We start from the raw sequence: 16,161 nt of genomic DNA on the forward strand, positions 1-16,161 counted from the left end.
ATCCCAATACCGCGCTGGTTCTAGATTTGTCCGGATTTCTGAGTAGTGACACGTCACCCTACGTCCCCTTACGTCACTACCGCACCTGCGCAGCCATCTTGAGCCCGAAGCAAGCTACGGACACAGAAAGGCAGAAAAAAAGGAGTAAAATAGAGCCGTCTGACCTAACGAAACAGGGATATGTCCGCAAGAGCCAAGTATATATGAAAGGATAAAGGTCGAATAGACAGGAACGAGCAGGGGACAGTAACAGAGACGCTGAAACAGCCATCTAAGTGCCTCGGATACCCGGACCTTACTAGTCATCTCTTTTGACCGGAGTAGGAAGGAAGAGCCGAGTCGCCGACAGAAAAACACATCCAGAGTGAAACCATGAACCCCGAATAGTGAGTTTTAACGTTCCATTAAACATGCTCCACTGTGAGAGGGTTACTGTTGTGTTCAGTCAGAAAACATAATTAATTCTGTGTGTTACGTCGTTTATGGCGTAACATCATGTAATGCTAGGCTAATTGTTGTGTCGTTAATTTTATTGGCAAACACCAGCTAGCTGGCTGTGAGCAGGGCGCGGACAGCTCCTCTAACGTGACAGTCTCTGACCGTCAGCTGACAGCTCGCTCGTGCCTCACCGTGTCGACTGTGGCACGCGACCTTCCACGGGACAAATAATGGAGCAGCCCGGTGTGATAGAGACTCAGAGGACACACCGACCGTGTTCACTCCAGAAACCAGGAGAACAACGAACAGCGCTAGCTTGATATTACCGTCACATGAAGTAGTGAAGTAACAGATGTGGGATGGCTGACCTGTAGCCTCGATTGACAGCCCAGCCTGTTGTTCATGGACTAGCAGGTTTAAGTTGCCGTCTTTAAAGGCAAGTCCATGCTGCGCGATCAGTACATAACTCAGACGTCTCATGACTCAAAATGTATCATAAATGTAACACATGATCTTTTATTTTTTATAGAATTTAAGCTTTTAGAAATGGCTTCCCTTGTAACAAGCAAATTAACTATTTGCACATCAATTGATAGTAGATTTATTGAACTCCTATTGATCTGTATAAATACGTGGTTGGTCACCGGGCCCTGATTTTGAAAGCGGTTGTATCTACTATGCAGCCCAGTTTCGCAGATACACAGCCACACTCGGCTCCTCTCCTGTGTGGAGCGTGTCGGTGCTAACGTTAGACGATACTTGAGGTAGCAGATGTGTGACGGCTGACCTGCAGCCCTGTAATCAGAGGACTCTCGCCTGTCACCGAATCCTTCGGTCAGTGCTGAAACGTCTCACCGTCGCAGCGGCTGTTCCGGAGCTGCTGCGAGCCCTCTGAATCCTCATGAACCCTGTCTAACTTGCTTAGCTAACACCTCCACACCCTTAGCAGACAGTCTATTTCCCTGTGTGTTTACACATACTGTCTAATCTAGTCTCTGGTTAAATATGGCTTACTGATTATACACTGAATCTTGGGAAACATGCTTAGTACACTTGATTGGGGCTGGTCATCCATCTTCAAACATTTGGTGCCACCAAAGGCATCCCTTCTGGGTGTAACTAGTGTTTTATTAATGGTAGACAGATCATTTCCTAATGCTTTATAGAGTCGTTATAAACATCAAATCCATTTGACTGGTGGTCATCCTCCTGTACCCTTTTGTCCTTTTAACTCACTCTTAAGTTTATGAGTGCCTCCCAATGCATTTATTATCAGCTTATTAAAATTAACTACTGCAGACTAGATAGGTTGTTATGACAACCTCCATTCCATATCTTTATCATAAATGTTTGACATTTTGACATTTAAGGGATCATTGCAAAAAATGTGTATATTGTCTGATAGATGTGACGTGGTACAATATTTTTTTAGATACTCTACTAATGTGAGTTCTGATGTGGATACCAATGTCTAACACTGCTGAATATTAGCAGTCACATTTTTGTCATTTAAGCCAAATTTCTTAAAAGCATCATTGTTAAATGTTGTTTTAACACAATTATTGAGAGTTATGCCTCAGTAGAACATGCTTTACAACTAATACAATTATGATGATGAGATTATCATGCAATATATGTTCTGTAGCTTTTGGCGTTTCATACTAGAAGCCAATTCAGTCTGCACTCAACAAAAAATGGGGTTCCATACCCATCTGCCCTTGCATGATGAGTCTTTGACACCCCACAACAGTGTACTTCAAATGTTTGGCTTTGATTCACTTGTTCAACGTTTTTTGGGGAAAAAAAAAAGTAAAAGGTATCAGAAAAGTCACCTTTTTGTAGGGATGCGCCGATCTGATATTCAGTATTGGTATTGGTCCGTTATTGCCCTAAATCACTGGATCAAATATGTTTAATCCGATCCATTTTATTAACCTAGACTCTCCCATAAATGCTTGAACTATGCGAGACATGCCATAAAGAGAGCAGCATGTGTCACATGACTAGCTGGAGCGAGCTTGAGTGACACTCTCATCATGTCAGCTGTGTGGAATTACTTTAAGCTAACAGAAGAAAAAAGCAAAACAGCTGAGTGCAATTCATGCAATGCAAGTGTTCGGAAACTTCCAACACCACAAACTTGATAAAGCACCTGCAGAAACACCATGGGAAGGTGTGTGCTGAATTTTTACAGGCGACAAGTGCCAAGAAGAAAAGTGCACAGCAACAACCAAATCAGTTTTTCCACTAGCACGTTTGAGTGCGAGTCAAACCGAGCCGTGCCGATTTGCTTTTCCATCACCAGTTTTACTGCGACGAGTTGAGCCACGGCGCAGTGATGGACCTGCTCCGGAGTAGGGCTAAGCTGGGCCCAGGCTGTGGTTTCACAACTGTAGCTAATCCGTAACAAGCACCTGTCTCCCCCTCAAATCGATACTCAACTCATGTCAGTGTAGGAAACCTGAGAAAAAGACTTTTTAAAAGTCAGTGTGTTCAGCTCTCAGTACTTTTGTAGCTTCTAACTGAATCTCTTTAGTTTCTCTGGTTCTGTTTGTACTTTCAAACATCTGCTGTGTTTTACTGTGTATTTACAGCTGTTTCAGGAGTCATGTTTAGTGACTGCTGCTGAAAACACAACATTCACTGTAATGCTGCTTCATAATGAAAGCTTTTAAATGACTAAATAACTGGGAGCTTTTATTGTGAAGAAGTTATAATAAATGAAACATGTTTGTAACGGAATTAGTGGAGCCACTTTGCAAAACTACTATGGCAAATTGATTCATGATGTTGTCTATGGATTTCCACCTTTAGAGAAGTAGACTATTTGACTATTTAAGAGAGGGAGAAAGGCTGTATCGGATAGATATGGGTGTCGGCTGACACTCGTTGTTGTATCGGAATCGGACATGAAAAAGTGGTATTGAGCCATCCTTACCTTTTGGATCAAAACTGGAACTTCAAAAACTGTAATGAATCGGAAAATACTACTGCTACCACTGATACCGCTGCTGCTGCTGCTGCTGCTGCTGCTGCTACTACTACTACTACTACTAATAATAATAATAATAATAATAATAATAATAACAATAATAAAATAATAATAATAATAAAGTGAACTTAGTGTAAAAATGATAAGTGAAAAGTATATTAACATGTTCCAAATGGGATAAAAACCCCGATCTACTGAGTGAGAGTCCTTTACTCAACCCACTTAGCCACTGTGGCTTGCTGCAGATGTAGTTGTCATTGCTGTCTCTTAAGTAGAAATGATGGCCCTGGAAGAACATTAGTTACATTTTCTAGGAACAACACCAACACAGCGATATCAGATACACCTTGTTTTGGCACTAATCTTGAAAAGTTTGAAATGATAAACACCCTCCTTATCTTGCTGTAAAAGCTATTAATGTTTCTAGAATTACTATTTTTAGCTGCCATGTTAGCTGCCTATTTCATATGACTTGGTTTAAATATAAAGCGGTGGACTTCAGATGGTCTTTGGGTGGCTTGTTGCAATGAATGATAACTGATTGATCAGGTGAACCTGATGGTTCTCAGCATCAGTCCACACCAACACAAGCTGTAGCATGTAGAAATGTGAACTGGGCTGATTGCAACAGTGCTGTTGCTTTCAGTGTTTGTGAGATATTGTCAGTTGATCAAGTGTCAGGCTGGGATATACGACAGGTCTCAGTTTCCTATGACACAAGAATAGCAGTGGCATTGGGCAATTCTCTACAGCTGTCTGTGTGCTGTGTGTCAAATTCATGTGATGTTGTTTTCCTCTCAGTGATTGGGTGGGGTGGAGGGTAGGGGATGTTCTTTCATTTTGGGAGAACGTGTGGGTATTAAACTAAACAGAAAAACACTTTTAATTCTCCACAACAATTCTCCAAATAATGACTGACCATGTATTGTTTAGGTCTCAGGGCAAGAGGTCAGTTATGGGCACTAAAATCCCAAACGTTCAAATCTTACCCAGCCCTAATTCCAGAACCAGAGTAACCTGCTGGAAGGCCCTGGGGCAAATATGCACTTTTGGCCCTATTATCCCTATTAGCCAGTTTCTCTACGCTGGAATACTACTTGGCCCTAGAATTACTGTATGGTAATTTAAAAGAACAAAAATTTGTCTTGAAACTTTATTGTTGCTCTGCAAACTGTAGTAGGACAGGTAAAAAACCTAAAGCAAACGGCTTGTAAAGCAAAAAATCGACTTAAATTCACTTTTTAATCCCAAAAGTTTAGAAAAAAAAAACAAAACAGACTCTAAGCTCTCATCCCACCCATAAACCGCTCCGATTCAGATCAGCTTGGTCCTTGCCGCTCTCCACCATATCTCTCTAATGCACAGCATCTGTTTGGTGTACTGCCGTTCCACCTGGTCTTCTCCGCACAATACTCAGTAGACCCCAGGGGCCGTATTCAAAAAGCGTCCTAGCTCTAAAAATTAAAAAAAAAAATTTTAACATATTGCCCAACCCTACTTTGAACCATAACAACTGGCCTTACTCCATCTGAGTGTTAGGGATATGGTTGAAAGCTCCAGAAGAAGCTAGTAAGTGGACTTTAGCTGAACTTTTTTTTAGAATATGCAAACGTAAGATGTCCTGAGCTGATCAGTTTTGGGGCCGATGAGGGGCATATTTGATTGGATCAGTATCGGCTAAATTAAAGCCGATCAAAATCCAGTCGTTTACTTTCTGAGCTCTGCTATTTTGTTCACCTCAGCCTGCTGTCGCATAATCCATATTTTCTTATCGTCAACAAATCACCTGAAAAGTAGTGTGTGTGTGTATCTTAGGACTGTGAAGCTTCTTAAGGGGTTTACTTATCAATCTTCGAAAGTCTGATGTCATGTTGTATATCATCATCAGCCTAAAAAAACATTAAAAACTAAAAATTCCTTGAACAAAATTGTCACTGTGAACAAAGTGATATATTGGTTTGTTATCGCAGTTATACACATGTAACTTCTGGTGCTGTTAGATTTCCATCGGACTGTAAATTCCAATACACAATTCTCAATTTTCTATATTACTGCATGTGCTAATTTTTCATCATTAAAGACAAGTGCAATCAATCCAACTTCACTTTTTAGTCTTTTCAGTAATCAGACCACAATGGTCTACAGTATAGAAAACTGCATCTTTAGGATCTGTGTTTATGCTCAACGAATTACAGTATAATACATATTTCAGATACTAACATTCAGACATTCCTATTGTTACTGGTATTTAAAAATCTCAGCCCAGCTTGATCTGTGAGAAGGAGTTGTGTCAGGAGAGTGAGTGTGTCACACAGTGATCACACTACAGAGCAGCACCTGTTCTGACCGGGACTGTGTCTCTTTCAGTGACTACCTGTTCAAGCTCCTGCTCATTGGAGACTCTGGAGTAGGAAAATCCTGTCTTCTGCTACGCTTTGCTGTAAGTAGTTCTTTCTCACCATCCAAAACATGTTTTTCTATCACTGTTTCTACTGTCTCTAAATGTCTCTGTTCCAATGGCAACATCTGGTCTCTCCTCGCTGTGCTGTTGGCCTGACCCTGTCCTGTACTCCCTCACTTTATCTGCCTCCCTCTCTGCAGGATGACACCTACACAGAGAGCTACATCAGCACCATCGGGGTGGACTTTAAGATCCGTACCATTGAGTTGGATGGCAAGACCATCAAACTGCAGATTGTGAGTCCATATACACAAACACTGAACACTTTCTGTAAACCTTACCTGAGCAAGGGCTGAGATCCAACCATTGTTGTCAGAATACATGAAATACATGCCGTTTGTGTGTGTGTGTGTGTGTGTGTGTGTGTGTGTGTGTGTGTGTGTGTGTGTCTGTGGCTGTGTCTGTGGCTGTGTGTGTGTTTGTTCGTTTTGCATTCAGACCAAGTTGTAACTGGATCCTGTTTTAGTTAAGTGAACAGGCTGTGCCACCTCAAACACACCCAGCTTGTTAAGCAGACATAGCTGTGCCACATGCATACACACAAAGTAAAAGCACACTGCACAGTGTAGTTCTCTTTGCTTTTATAGATCATTCTAAACACACCTGGAGATAAATTCAATAAATCAAATTATTATTATTATTATTATAACATGTACAAGAGCCTAGTAATTTCAATTGTTGCATAATGACATGAGCACATAGAGGACAAACTTGATAAAATACAATGTAGTTCAAGCTGTCTAACATGGGCTGCTTATGAGTCATCAGAAGTATGTCTCAGAATTCTGGGAAATCTTGTGTAGGAAAAGCCACTATTCAAATAATGGCCTGTAAGACCAAAGAAATGTCACTTATAAAAAAAGTCACTCATCATCTCCTCCCTCCATGCTGATATAAAGTCAGGTGAAGCTTCGTTGTCCACAAAACATTTCTGGAGCTTCACAGTAAAACAGAGTTGCAGCATTCTCCTAAACACCTGATGTAGTTGGGGACTGGTTTTAAAATGTAAAAAAAACTCAAATAACATACAGTCCAACTCCATAAAGTCTTTGTAACTCTCCTAAATCAATATTGTGGCACACAGTGATCCTAAAGAAGGCCAGAGGACCTTTCTCCAAATGTTATTGTCAGCAGAAACATGAGTAAAAAATAATACAGATATAAGCTGAACTTAATAGGAGTGAATGTTGCTTCGGAATCAAATACCCTTTAGTTATATGTATTCATTGTACTTCTTACTTCCTACTTATTGCTCTATTCCGCATTAATTTCATTAACTACTCGTCAATTCCACACAAACAACACTTTGGATCTTTTCATTGTCACCAGAGTTTTTAGGGAGGAAATTGTTACAATGGTATTTCAGTGTTTTGATTTCTAATCTTTTCTCCTTTGCTGTTATTTTTTATCTCCGTCGGTGTCTCTCTCAGTGGGACACTGCAGGTCAAGAAAGGTTTCGGACCATCACTTCCAGTTACTACCGTGGAGCCCACGGCATCATAGTTGTATATGACGTGACAGATCAGGTGGGTCAGCAGTCTAGACTGATTTCTCAGAGTAGGAAAGTAGTCTGATGCTTATGATAGCATTGTTTTGTTACTTTGCTGTGTATGAATTTAGTACTCAAAATGTAATGAGTAGTTGTGATGAGTAATTGACACCATTGTTGGATTCAACACACAAGTACACCACTGATAGGTTGCATTTCTATTCATCTAATAAACTGAAATGCCTAAACAGACAATCAGGTCAGAACAGTTTCTCAGGTCCCAGGATGAAGTATTTCAGAGGAATTCTTCTCTTGTAGGAATTCTGCTCTCACTGCCCAGTGACAGGGGTGTCAGAAAACCTGTAAGCCAACTTATGTCAAGTGTTTGTCATGCTGATATTCTTGTTGTGATTGTGCAGGAGTCCTACAACAATGTTAAGCAGTGGCTCCAGGAAATCGACCGCTACGCCAGCGAAAATGTGAACAAGCTTCTGGTGGGCAACAAGTGTGACCTGACCACGAAGAAAGTAGTGGACTACACAACAGCCAAGGTATGGCTGGTTTCTGTGCATAAAGTAACAACATGGGGTATTCATTAGGGATGCAAGAAATGCGTTTTTTTCAACTGATACCGTTAACCGATAATTACCTGCCTCTGCAACTGATATCTGCTAAAAAGCGATTATTTTTTATATTTTAAAAAGTTCCAAAACACGTAGTTAATGTGTACCTTAGGGTAAAAATTGTACAGTTGTACAGTTTAAGGCCCTGAACATTTTCAGATATGGAGCCATTGCAAAAAGTCACATGGTGGCCATTTTACTTTCTGCCATATGTAAATTATCTATTTTGCATCATGTCTCCTGAACCTGAACATGATAACGCAGAAAAGGTTGATGTGTACCCCAGTGTTTTGATGGTCTAGGATTACAATGATAACATATACTACATCATGAATGGTTCAGGTAAACAGTTAATGGTGAATTCAGGTACGTCGTGATAATGAAACTAGATAGACCAGGTGATATGTGAAAAAATCGTTCACTTTTTCATAGAAGCATGAAACTTGGTACAGTTGTATAGTTTTGGGCCTGGAAAAATTTCAGATATGGAGCCATTGCTAAAATGTCCTGTAGCAGCCATGCCGGCCATTTTACTTTCCACCATATGTGAATTATGTATTTTGCATCATATTTCCTTAACCAAACATGATAACAGATATGTTTTGATGGTCAAGGATTACAGTGATACTGTATACAACATCATAAACTTTTCAGGTGAACAGTTTATGCTGAATTCAGTGAAATGAGAAGGAAATAACAGTATCTGAGATGCTAGGTGAGACTCTGTAATATCATGTCAGTTGCATGCATGTCGTGAAGAATTTAGAAGAAGCTTAATCCTTTATTTTTATTAACCCTGTCAACACAGTGACTTTAAAGAGTAGAACGATATTGAATATATGCTGTGTATTTTTTAACCTTAATTTATTTAGGGGAGTTTCACTGATCACATACACACAGTTACCTATTCACACCTGGAAGCTGCTGGTGATTTTTTTGTTTGTGATTTTTGTTGTTGTACATTTCTTGTTCTGGTGTGATCCCGTCACAAGATGGTGTCTCGTTGTTATGTGAATGAGTTGTAGGATTATAAAGGATTCTAAACCAATCCTGAATTGGCCCTCTTCCTCCTAAACATGTATGTGATCTGGAATGTTGATTACTTCAGCTTTCTCATCAAAATTATTATTACTGAGCAACCCAATCTGTTAACTGTTTACATACAACTGTACCTTGCATGTAACAAATATGAATGGTAAGTTAAACAAAGTTGTATTTGTTTTACTATCGTCATATTAACAACATCAATGAGTGGAGGACAGTGAAGGTAGTACTTGGACGCCCCCCAAAGATGTCATGGGCCTAAATCAATGAGACATTGAGGGAGGAGGTGCCTATTTAAAAACCTGCACAAGCCATCCAACACAGCTCCAGTTTAGAGGGAAGTACCTTAAGGGAAGAAAAGGACAGTGATGCCACTGACTCATAGATGGCTCAGCTCGAGTACCTCGGGTCTTGCAAGATCAAGATCTTGATGACATGAGGAGGAGGTGCTCACACAATCCACAGGGGCCAGAATCAACAGAAAATAAATGTTGTTTGTAGTTGCTTTCAGCTAAGATGCCAAGTTCATATTAAATATTGAATATTAAATGTATAGTCACTGTTATCAGGGGTAATTCACAAAAAGTTCTACACAACATGCATGCAAACATTATATTAATATAAAGTCTGCCCGAGGCTCTAAGATGCTGTGATTACATGACAGCGTGGCTGGTAATGTTTTCACCTTGGGAGTCTGCGTGTGTGTCATCATGGTAATATGTTGTCCTGGGCAACTTGTGTAGTGGGAAACAGCCACAGAAGCTTTTTTGAGTACTTTGCAAGGCGACATGTCTGTCTGCGAACCCATATTGTCAATGTAATAGCACCATAACTGTGCAAGATGCAGTCATGAAGCTTCACAGGTGTGTAGTTGAGATCAAAATCAATTTAGATTTGAAAATCTGTGTGGTCTGACCCATGGTTACTGAGAACTCATGTAATGATGTAATAATGACTACTGAGTACTCATGGGTCAACATGTTAATGGGAATCGTGGCTGGTGTGTTCCCATTGCAAGAAGGTATCTAGTTTCCTTCTCACAGTGTGACAGAGTTCACCATTAACTGTTCACCTGAACAATTTATGATGTAGTATATGGTATCATTGTAATCCTAGACCACCAAAACATAGGGGTAGACATCACCTTTTCTGCGTTATCATGTTCAGTTTCAGGAAATGTGATGCAAAGTATATAATTTACATATGATGGAAAGTAAAATGGCCACTATGGCCGCCACGTGGCGTTTTTGCAACGGCAAAAGAAACAAAGAAAATACCAAAAATGGCTGGTGTTTTTCTTTGATAATTCACACAACAATAATCAAAATAGTTGACTTTTGCCACCCAATAGCCACCTAAAATGTGACCCTACACGAGTACTGACTGCATTTTCCAGCTAATCCAAGAGGAATTTAAAGAATTTTCTCAACACATAAAGGAAAACTTTATCCTTCAGTTTATCACAAACATTCTTATTTAAAATCATCATGTTTAAAGATTCATGGTTTTCACTGGAAAGATACATTGTAATCTAAAACTAGTAACTAAAGCCGTCAGTGGAGTAAAAAGTACAACATCTGCCTCTGAGATGTGGTGGAGTAGAAGTATTAAGTTGCATAACATGGAAATACTGAAGTAAAGTACAAGTACCTTAAATTTGTACTTGAGTTAATGTACTTAGTTACATTCCACCACTGGGAAGCAGACATCAGATGTATGTTAATAATGTTGTTGTCTGTGTTGTCAGTGTGTTGTCTGCCCTTGAGAAAACAAACTGATACACTGACTTGAGATTTAAACTCCTCAACCAGTGTTTCCTCCTTCTTTTCTTGCAGGAGTTTGCTGACTCTTTGGCCATCCCCTTCCTGGAGACGAGCGCTAAGAACGCCACCAATGTAGAGCAGGCTTTCATGACCATGGCCGCGGAAATCAAGAAGCGCATGGGCCCTGGGGCCACAGCCGGTGGCGACAAGCCCAACTTAAAAATTGAGAGCACCCCTGTCAGGCAGTCTGGAGGTGGCTGCTGTTAAAGGACCCCTCGCTCTCACCGTCCCAACCATCACCTCCACCATCTTCCCCTTCTGTGTTCCCTTTCATCATCTCTGTCACTCCCACACCCCACCAGTCCTCCATAAAACCCGGTAACCCACACCCAACTCCCTGACTCCCCCTCTGTTGGCCTGCCTGGTGATCCGGGGATGGTTGGCCAAACAGAGGAGTAAACTGTAAGAGTGTTAAGAACTTTGCGAGGGTTAATTCAGGCCTGTACACCCACCAAACAGCAGAGAGGGGAAAGCAACCAGTCTGTGAGGGGGGGGGATAAAAATGGCCACCAAGGCAACTTTTACTTTTAGCCAAGAGGACAGATACGGAGGAAGATTGGTATTGATTTAGAGGGGAATGGAGGCAGTGGAAGATTAGGTTTTGATCAGTGAGCTTATCTACACACACACACACACATACACACACACAAACACACACACATGCGTCACACACTGTAGATGCTGCATACACTTTAGGAAATGTTACTGAACAGCAGCCTGCTAATAGTGACTCATCATTGCAATTTATTGACGAAGATCCAGGGAAAGCTCCTTCAGTGAGCCTCCTCTCCCTCTATCTGTCCTCTTCCTCAGCTTCCGCTCTGGCTCTCTTAAGGTGTGCTCAGACAGAAAGCAAAGGGGATTTCTCCTTTCTGTATGTCATTCACATGAATTGGACCCCAAACAGTTAGCCAATGTACTAACAGTAGTGATGTTAGCTGTAAGCTAGCCAGAAATCGAAGCACTGGCCGTGTTTGTGTTCAACTCAGCCTCTGACTGATCTCAGAACTCAGCAGAAACTCCAGTGTTTAGTCTCTCTCCTCGTTGCTACTGTCTCTGTATGTTTGTGAAGTAGATTCATAAAGCCACAGGACAACCTGAATATTTTGCTCAAGTTGAAACATTTTCTACTCGCACAGATGTGTCTTTGCTCAGTGTGCGCCACCCCTGATGAATTAGCATCTATTCACACCCACTAAAGTCTTACTGTTAATTTTGTATGCAATTGCGCCAGCTCTGAAGTTCACCTTGCATTCTAACTGAACGCACCTTTATGGTCTCGATATGCTTCAAACAAACTAGGAGGTACTGTATACAGATAGTGGCGTGAAGAACGAAAAAACAGAACTTGCTTTTATGACTCCTCACATGTAGCCAATTGGTGCATAAAGTAAGCATGATTATCTTTATAAATTCAAAAATGTTTTTTCACAAAGTTAAATTACGGAAAATTCTTTGTGCAGGTTTAATTTCCATCAGTTTGATTGAAATAAGTTGATTTTGGCTCAAAATGTTGCTGTCATAAATGCAGGGGTGACCAGGCCCCTTGTCTGAAACAATAATGAGATCATATACAGACAGATTGTAATTAGTTTTGACAGAAGCATTAACCGAGGGATTCTTAAACCAAACTCCCTGCTCAACACACAGGTAGAAGAGGAGCAGGCAGCTCAGTTGCTTTCACATGTAGACATCATAGCAGGGAAGGAAGAAGTGGATGTGAGAACTGCGATATATGCTGTTAGTGTTTCTTTTTCAGTCTTCAAGATTCATTTCATATGTCAAGGAAACAATGTGACAAAATGCTGTAACATTTAGCACCGTGACTTCCTCTAATGACACTAAACATTACAGTCCAAGGGCAGATAACACTGCACACAGATGACGAGGCATGACAGAAATGAGGGGGAGTGACTCTGACGGAAAGAATTGGCAATATTCTGCATTGATCTTACAATTACTGTTTTATTGTTGTGCTTTTATTGTTTTTTATTTTCTCATTGATAATTCAGATAGAGACGACTTGTACAATTAGCTTAAACTCATGTTCAGTACATGACAGGTAGGTTTTAGGATGTCATGTTCTATTCCCGCTTGTTTGCAGATGAAGCTGAGGTAGAGATGTGGTGTGGGTGTGTCTGTTGGCTGAGGGGGTGGGGTCTAACAAAAGCTGCTGTTTCTTCCCTCAGATCGGCCTGTTTGTCAAACATAGTTGTGTCTTTTTTGGACACATAATTGTCACATGTCTTTCTTTTATGTCCCTGTGCATTTCTGGTTCCTTATCAGATGTTTTAGCGCTCCATTTTGTGACACGTGTGTCATCCTTTCTTTAACAGTTCAGTCCTTTACAGTAATTACTAAAGTGTCAGTATACAGATCTTTCTTTATAATTGAGGACAGGTTCATAACCCTGTGGACATGGACACTGATGATTGTTCTCCAAACCCCTAAAAATTCTAGACAATATTCTTCTTGTGATACTGTAATTTTAGTACAGATACCATGTAAGAAACCATAACACCTAAATAAAATACGGTCTACAACTCACAAAATCATGAGCACATGAAAAGTTTTGACCTGTCCACGTGCTGGCTTTTTCTGGAAGGTTCAGCTGTATCTTTTTTGCTGTCAGACATCAAAGAACATCCTTATAGAGAGAAAAGGGTTCCAAACTCCCTCCACCATGTACCACCAAAGTATAGCAATTCAGTCAGGTAACGACAACTGGGCTCACTCCATCTGCTCATAAGGACTGTGAATGGTGTGTCAACGCTCTGCTAGAGGATAGTAAATGCATCTTGAGTTTAAGATGTGTTTGTCGGCTGATCACGGTTGGTGTAGTTACTGTATCTGATATCATCTTGTTGGTGTTGTTCCTCGAACATCATAATTAATGTTGCTCCAGGATAGGGGTGTTGCAATATATAGATACTGACGATCATCATGGTATTTAAAAATGAAATATGTATATATTATGCTGGTGCCAACTGCCATAAAACAGAAGAAGAAATAACAGTAACTAGCTACTAGCAGAGTGTGTAACCACTTTGGAGGAGATGACAGACTGTCGGTATTGTGAACTCTCTCTCAATCTGATATTGTGACAACCCTAAACAGTGATGAAGTCTGGAGTAATTCTTGTGGCTGAGTAGGTTGAGTATAGGACTCTCACTCAGGAGACCAGGATTCGTTTTACAGGACATGTTATTATACTGTTCCCTTAGTATTTGTACAAAATATTCACTATTTTCTGTCTTTATAGTTTTCAGTCGCTGTTCGGTTAAGTTTAGGGAACTAAAATTTTCCTGTCTTTTCCCTCCTGGGTCGCAAAGCTAAGACAGTACAGAAACGTGATTGGTCTCCTCAGTGATGGTCCTAGAGCAATATTAATTATGATATTCCAGAAACAACACAAACACACAGCGGTATCAGACTGTGCATGTAGTAATGGTGAAATCAGAGACAGATATGAAGGTCTGAATGGCCCTTTGCTTCTCATCGCTGTGTTAGGTCTGGTTGGTATTTCCAGGGAAACTTGAAGGAATGTGAGAAAAAGAGCATCCCCCTGCCTTAAAGAGGGGCCTCTACACTGTAGTAAAAATCAGTGGGACCTCATCAATCTGAGCTGCATGTTTTTACCCTATTTTTACAAAGAACTGGAACATTTGGTGATGTTGCTGTATAAGTCTAGTCCCACTTTAAAGGTTTAACATACTGTACTAGGGTATTAATAGGCCTTCCAAGATGTCACTCTTTTATTTTTCTTGGTAATTTGTGGTGTTGTTGTCATCGCTTGTGTTGTGTTTGGGGGCACCTGGAGGTTCAGGGACTGACTGGTCTTGGTTTGCTGACCGGATATGAACTCCCAACTCTCCCCTCCAGCCAACTGTGTCACTGCAGCTTAATGAATTCCTCAAGATCCTCCCTGGCTGGCCCCTCCACTCAGATAAAAGAATCTCACCCAGCCTTTGGTCACACCCCAGGCTCTGTCTGCAAGAAAAACTGTCAGCATTTCAGGTACAACAATGCCCCAGGCTCTGGTGAGGCATCCTAAAGAGCATGCAGCTGCAAAAGTGCAATTTCAGCTCCTGAAAACTGAATATAGATGAGTCCACATTATGTTGAGAACAACAGCCCTCATCACTGAAAGCTTCAACCCTGGAGTGATCATAGTGAAGCACCTGTGATCACACTGGCATCACTTTGAGACGAGTTGTGTATGTGGTGGCATCATTTTTACACAAGTATATTTTTAGCCCTGTGTTTTTAGTCCTGTTAGGCAAAACTGGAATGCTGTAGTTTGCTGTACAGGACTGGAAGCTGACATTTAGGGGGAGGGAAGGAAACAGCAGTGAGTGTGTGTGTGTGTGTGTGTGTGTGTGTGTGTGTGTGTGTGTGTGTGTGTGTGTGTGTGTGTGTGTGTGTGTGTGTGTATGTGTGTGTGTGTGTGTATGTGTGTATGTGTGTGGAGTCGGGGCAGGGTCGTGTGTAACATTCCTGAGTCTTTTGGACACATGTTGGCATCCCGTCATCATGCCAGTCTCACTTGAGTAGATGCAGAACAAGCAATCATTGGAAACTTAACTCTCAAGTCACACACACATATACTGGATGTTTTGCGGTTTGATGACTGATTTCCTTTTTATAATCTTTCTTTCAACAAGTCTTGATATTCTACTGATTTTAATGTATTCATTGAATACTATGCTGTGTTGTCTAGTCCATGGAAGTATGAGAGGACACTGGGTGGGGTGGGGACTCTGATGTTGGGCTAAACAGATGCAGGGTGGGGCTTTTTGCTTATGAATGTGATTCTGATGAAACAACACTTGACTTTTCTTCTTTAGTTCACTTTTTGTATTCATTTGGGTTAAAGGGGGTATTTTCCATGTCATTTGCACACGTGTTCATCGCTGTTCAATGGCTTAATAAAGGCACTCACTAGGTGTTGTTTGTTAATAAAAAAGCACCGGGCAGGAGTTTGCCTGTCAGTCACCTTTTTTCTGTTTGGCTTGTTCACTTTGGTGCTGTCTCCCTGCTGAGTTTGATCATGTTTTTTTCTGTACATATTATAAATATATATATAATAAAATGATGAAAAAGATCAACATCAACACGTTGTTGGTATCGTTGCTTAACAGTACCCATATTTGGGTTCTTGAATGTTGAGGGACTACAAAAAATGATCGCAGTGGGTGTCAGGTGAGCATCGATGCTTCTGTTTTATAATCATCTCTGAGTCTGAACACAGCGTAGAAGTGCTAGAAAGAGATCATAAATTGATTTGAAAA

The 16,161-nt window shown here is 40.8% G+C and overlaps 1 protein-coding gene across 1 annotated transcript; it reads left to right on the forward strand.

Moving 5' to 3' along the window:
• The first annotated feature begins 83 nt into the window (after positions 1 to 83).
• Positions 84 to 13,422, forward strand: rab1ba (zRAB1B, member RAS oncogene family a). Its single transcript, XM_073474584.1, has 6 exons — positions 84 to 386; positions 5,798 to 5,870; positions 6,032 to 6,127; positions 7,322 to 7,417; positions 7,800 to 7,931; positions 10,883 to 13,422. Exons 1-6 carry the CDS (start codon positions 373 to 375, stop codon positions 11,075 to 11,077), a joined length of 606 nt encoding a protein of 201 aa, XP_073330685.1. The 5' UTR covers positions 84 to 372; the 3' UTR covers positions 11,078 to 13,422.
• Positions 13,423 to 16,161: the final 2,739 nt, after the last annotated feature.

This window comes from Pagrus major, chromosome 10, assembly GCF_040436345.1.
Source record: "Pagrus major chromosome 10, Pma_NU_1.0".
In the NCBI taxonomy this organism is placed as follows: Eukaryota; Metazoa; Chordata; class Actinopteri; order Spariformes; family Sparidae; genus Pagrus; species Pagrus major.

Excerpts from the sequence above, each read along its gene's own strand:
- rab1ba (XM_073474584.1), top strand. Across the intron at positions 6,128-7,321 it reads AGACCATCAAACTGCAGATT|TGGGACACTGCAGGTCAAGA; the intron begins GTGAGTCCATAT and ends TGTCTCTCTCAG. Across the intron at positions 7,418-7,799 it reads TATATGACGTGACAGATCAG|GAGTCCTACAACAATGTTAA; the intron begins GTGGGTCAGCAG and ends GTGATTGTGCAG.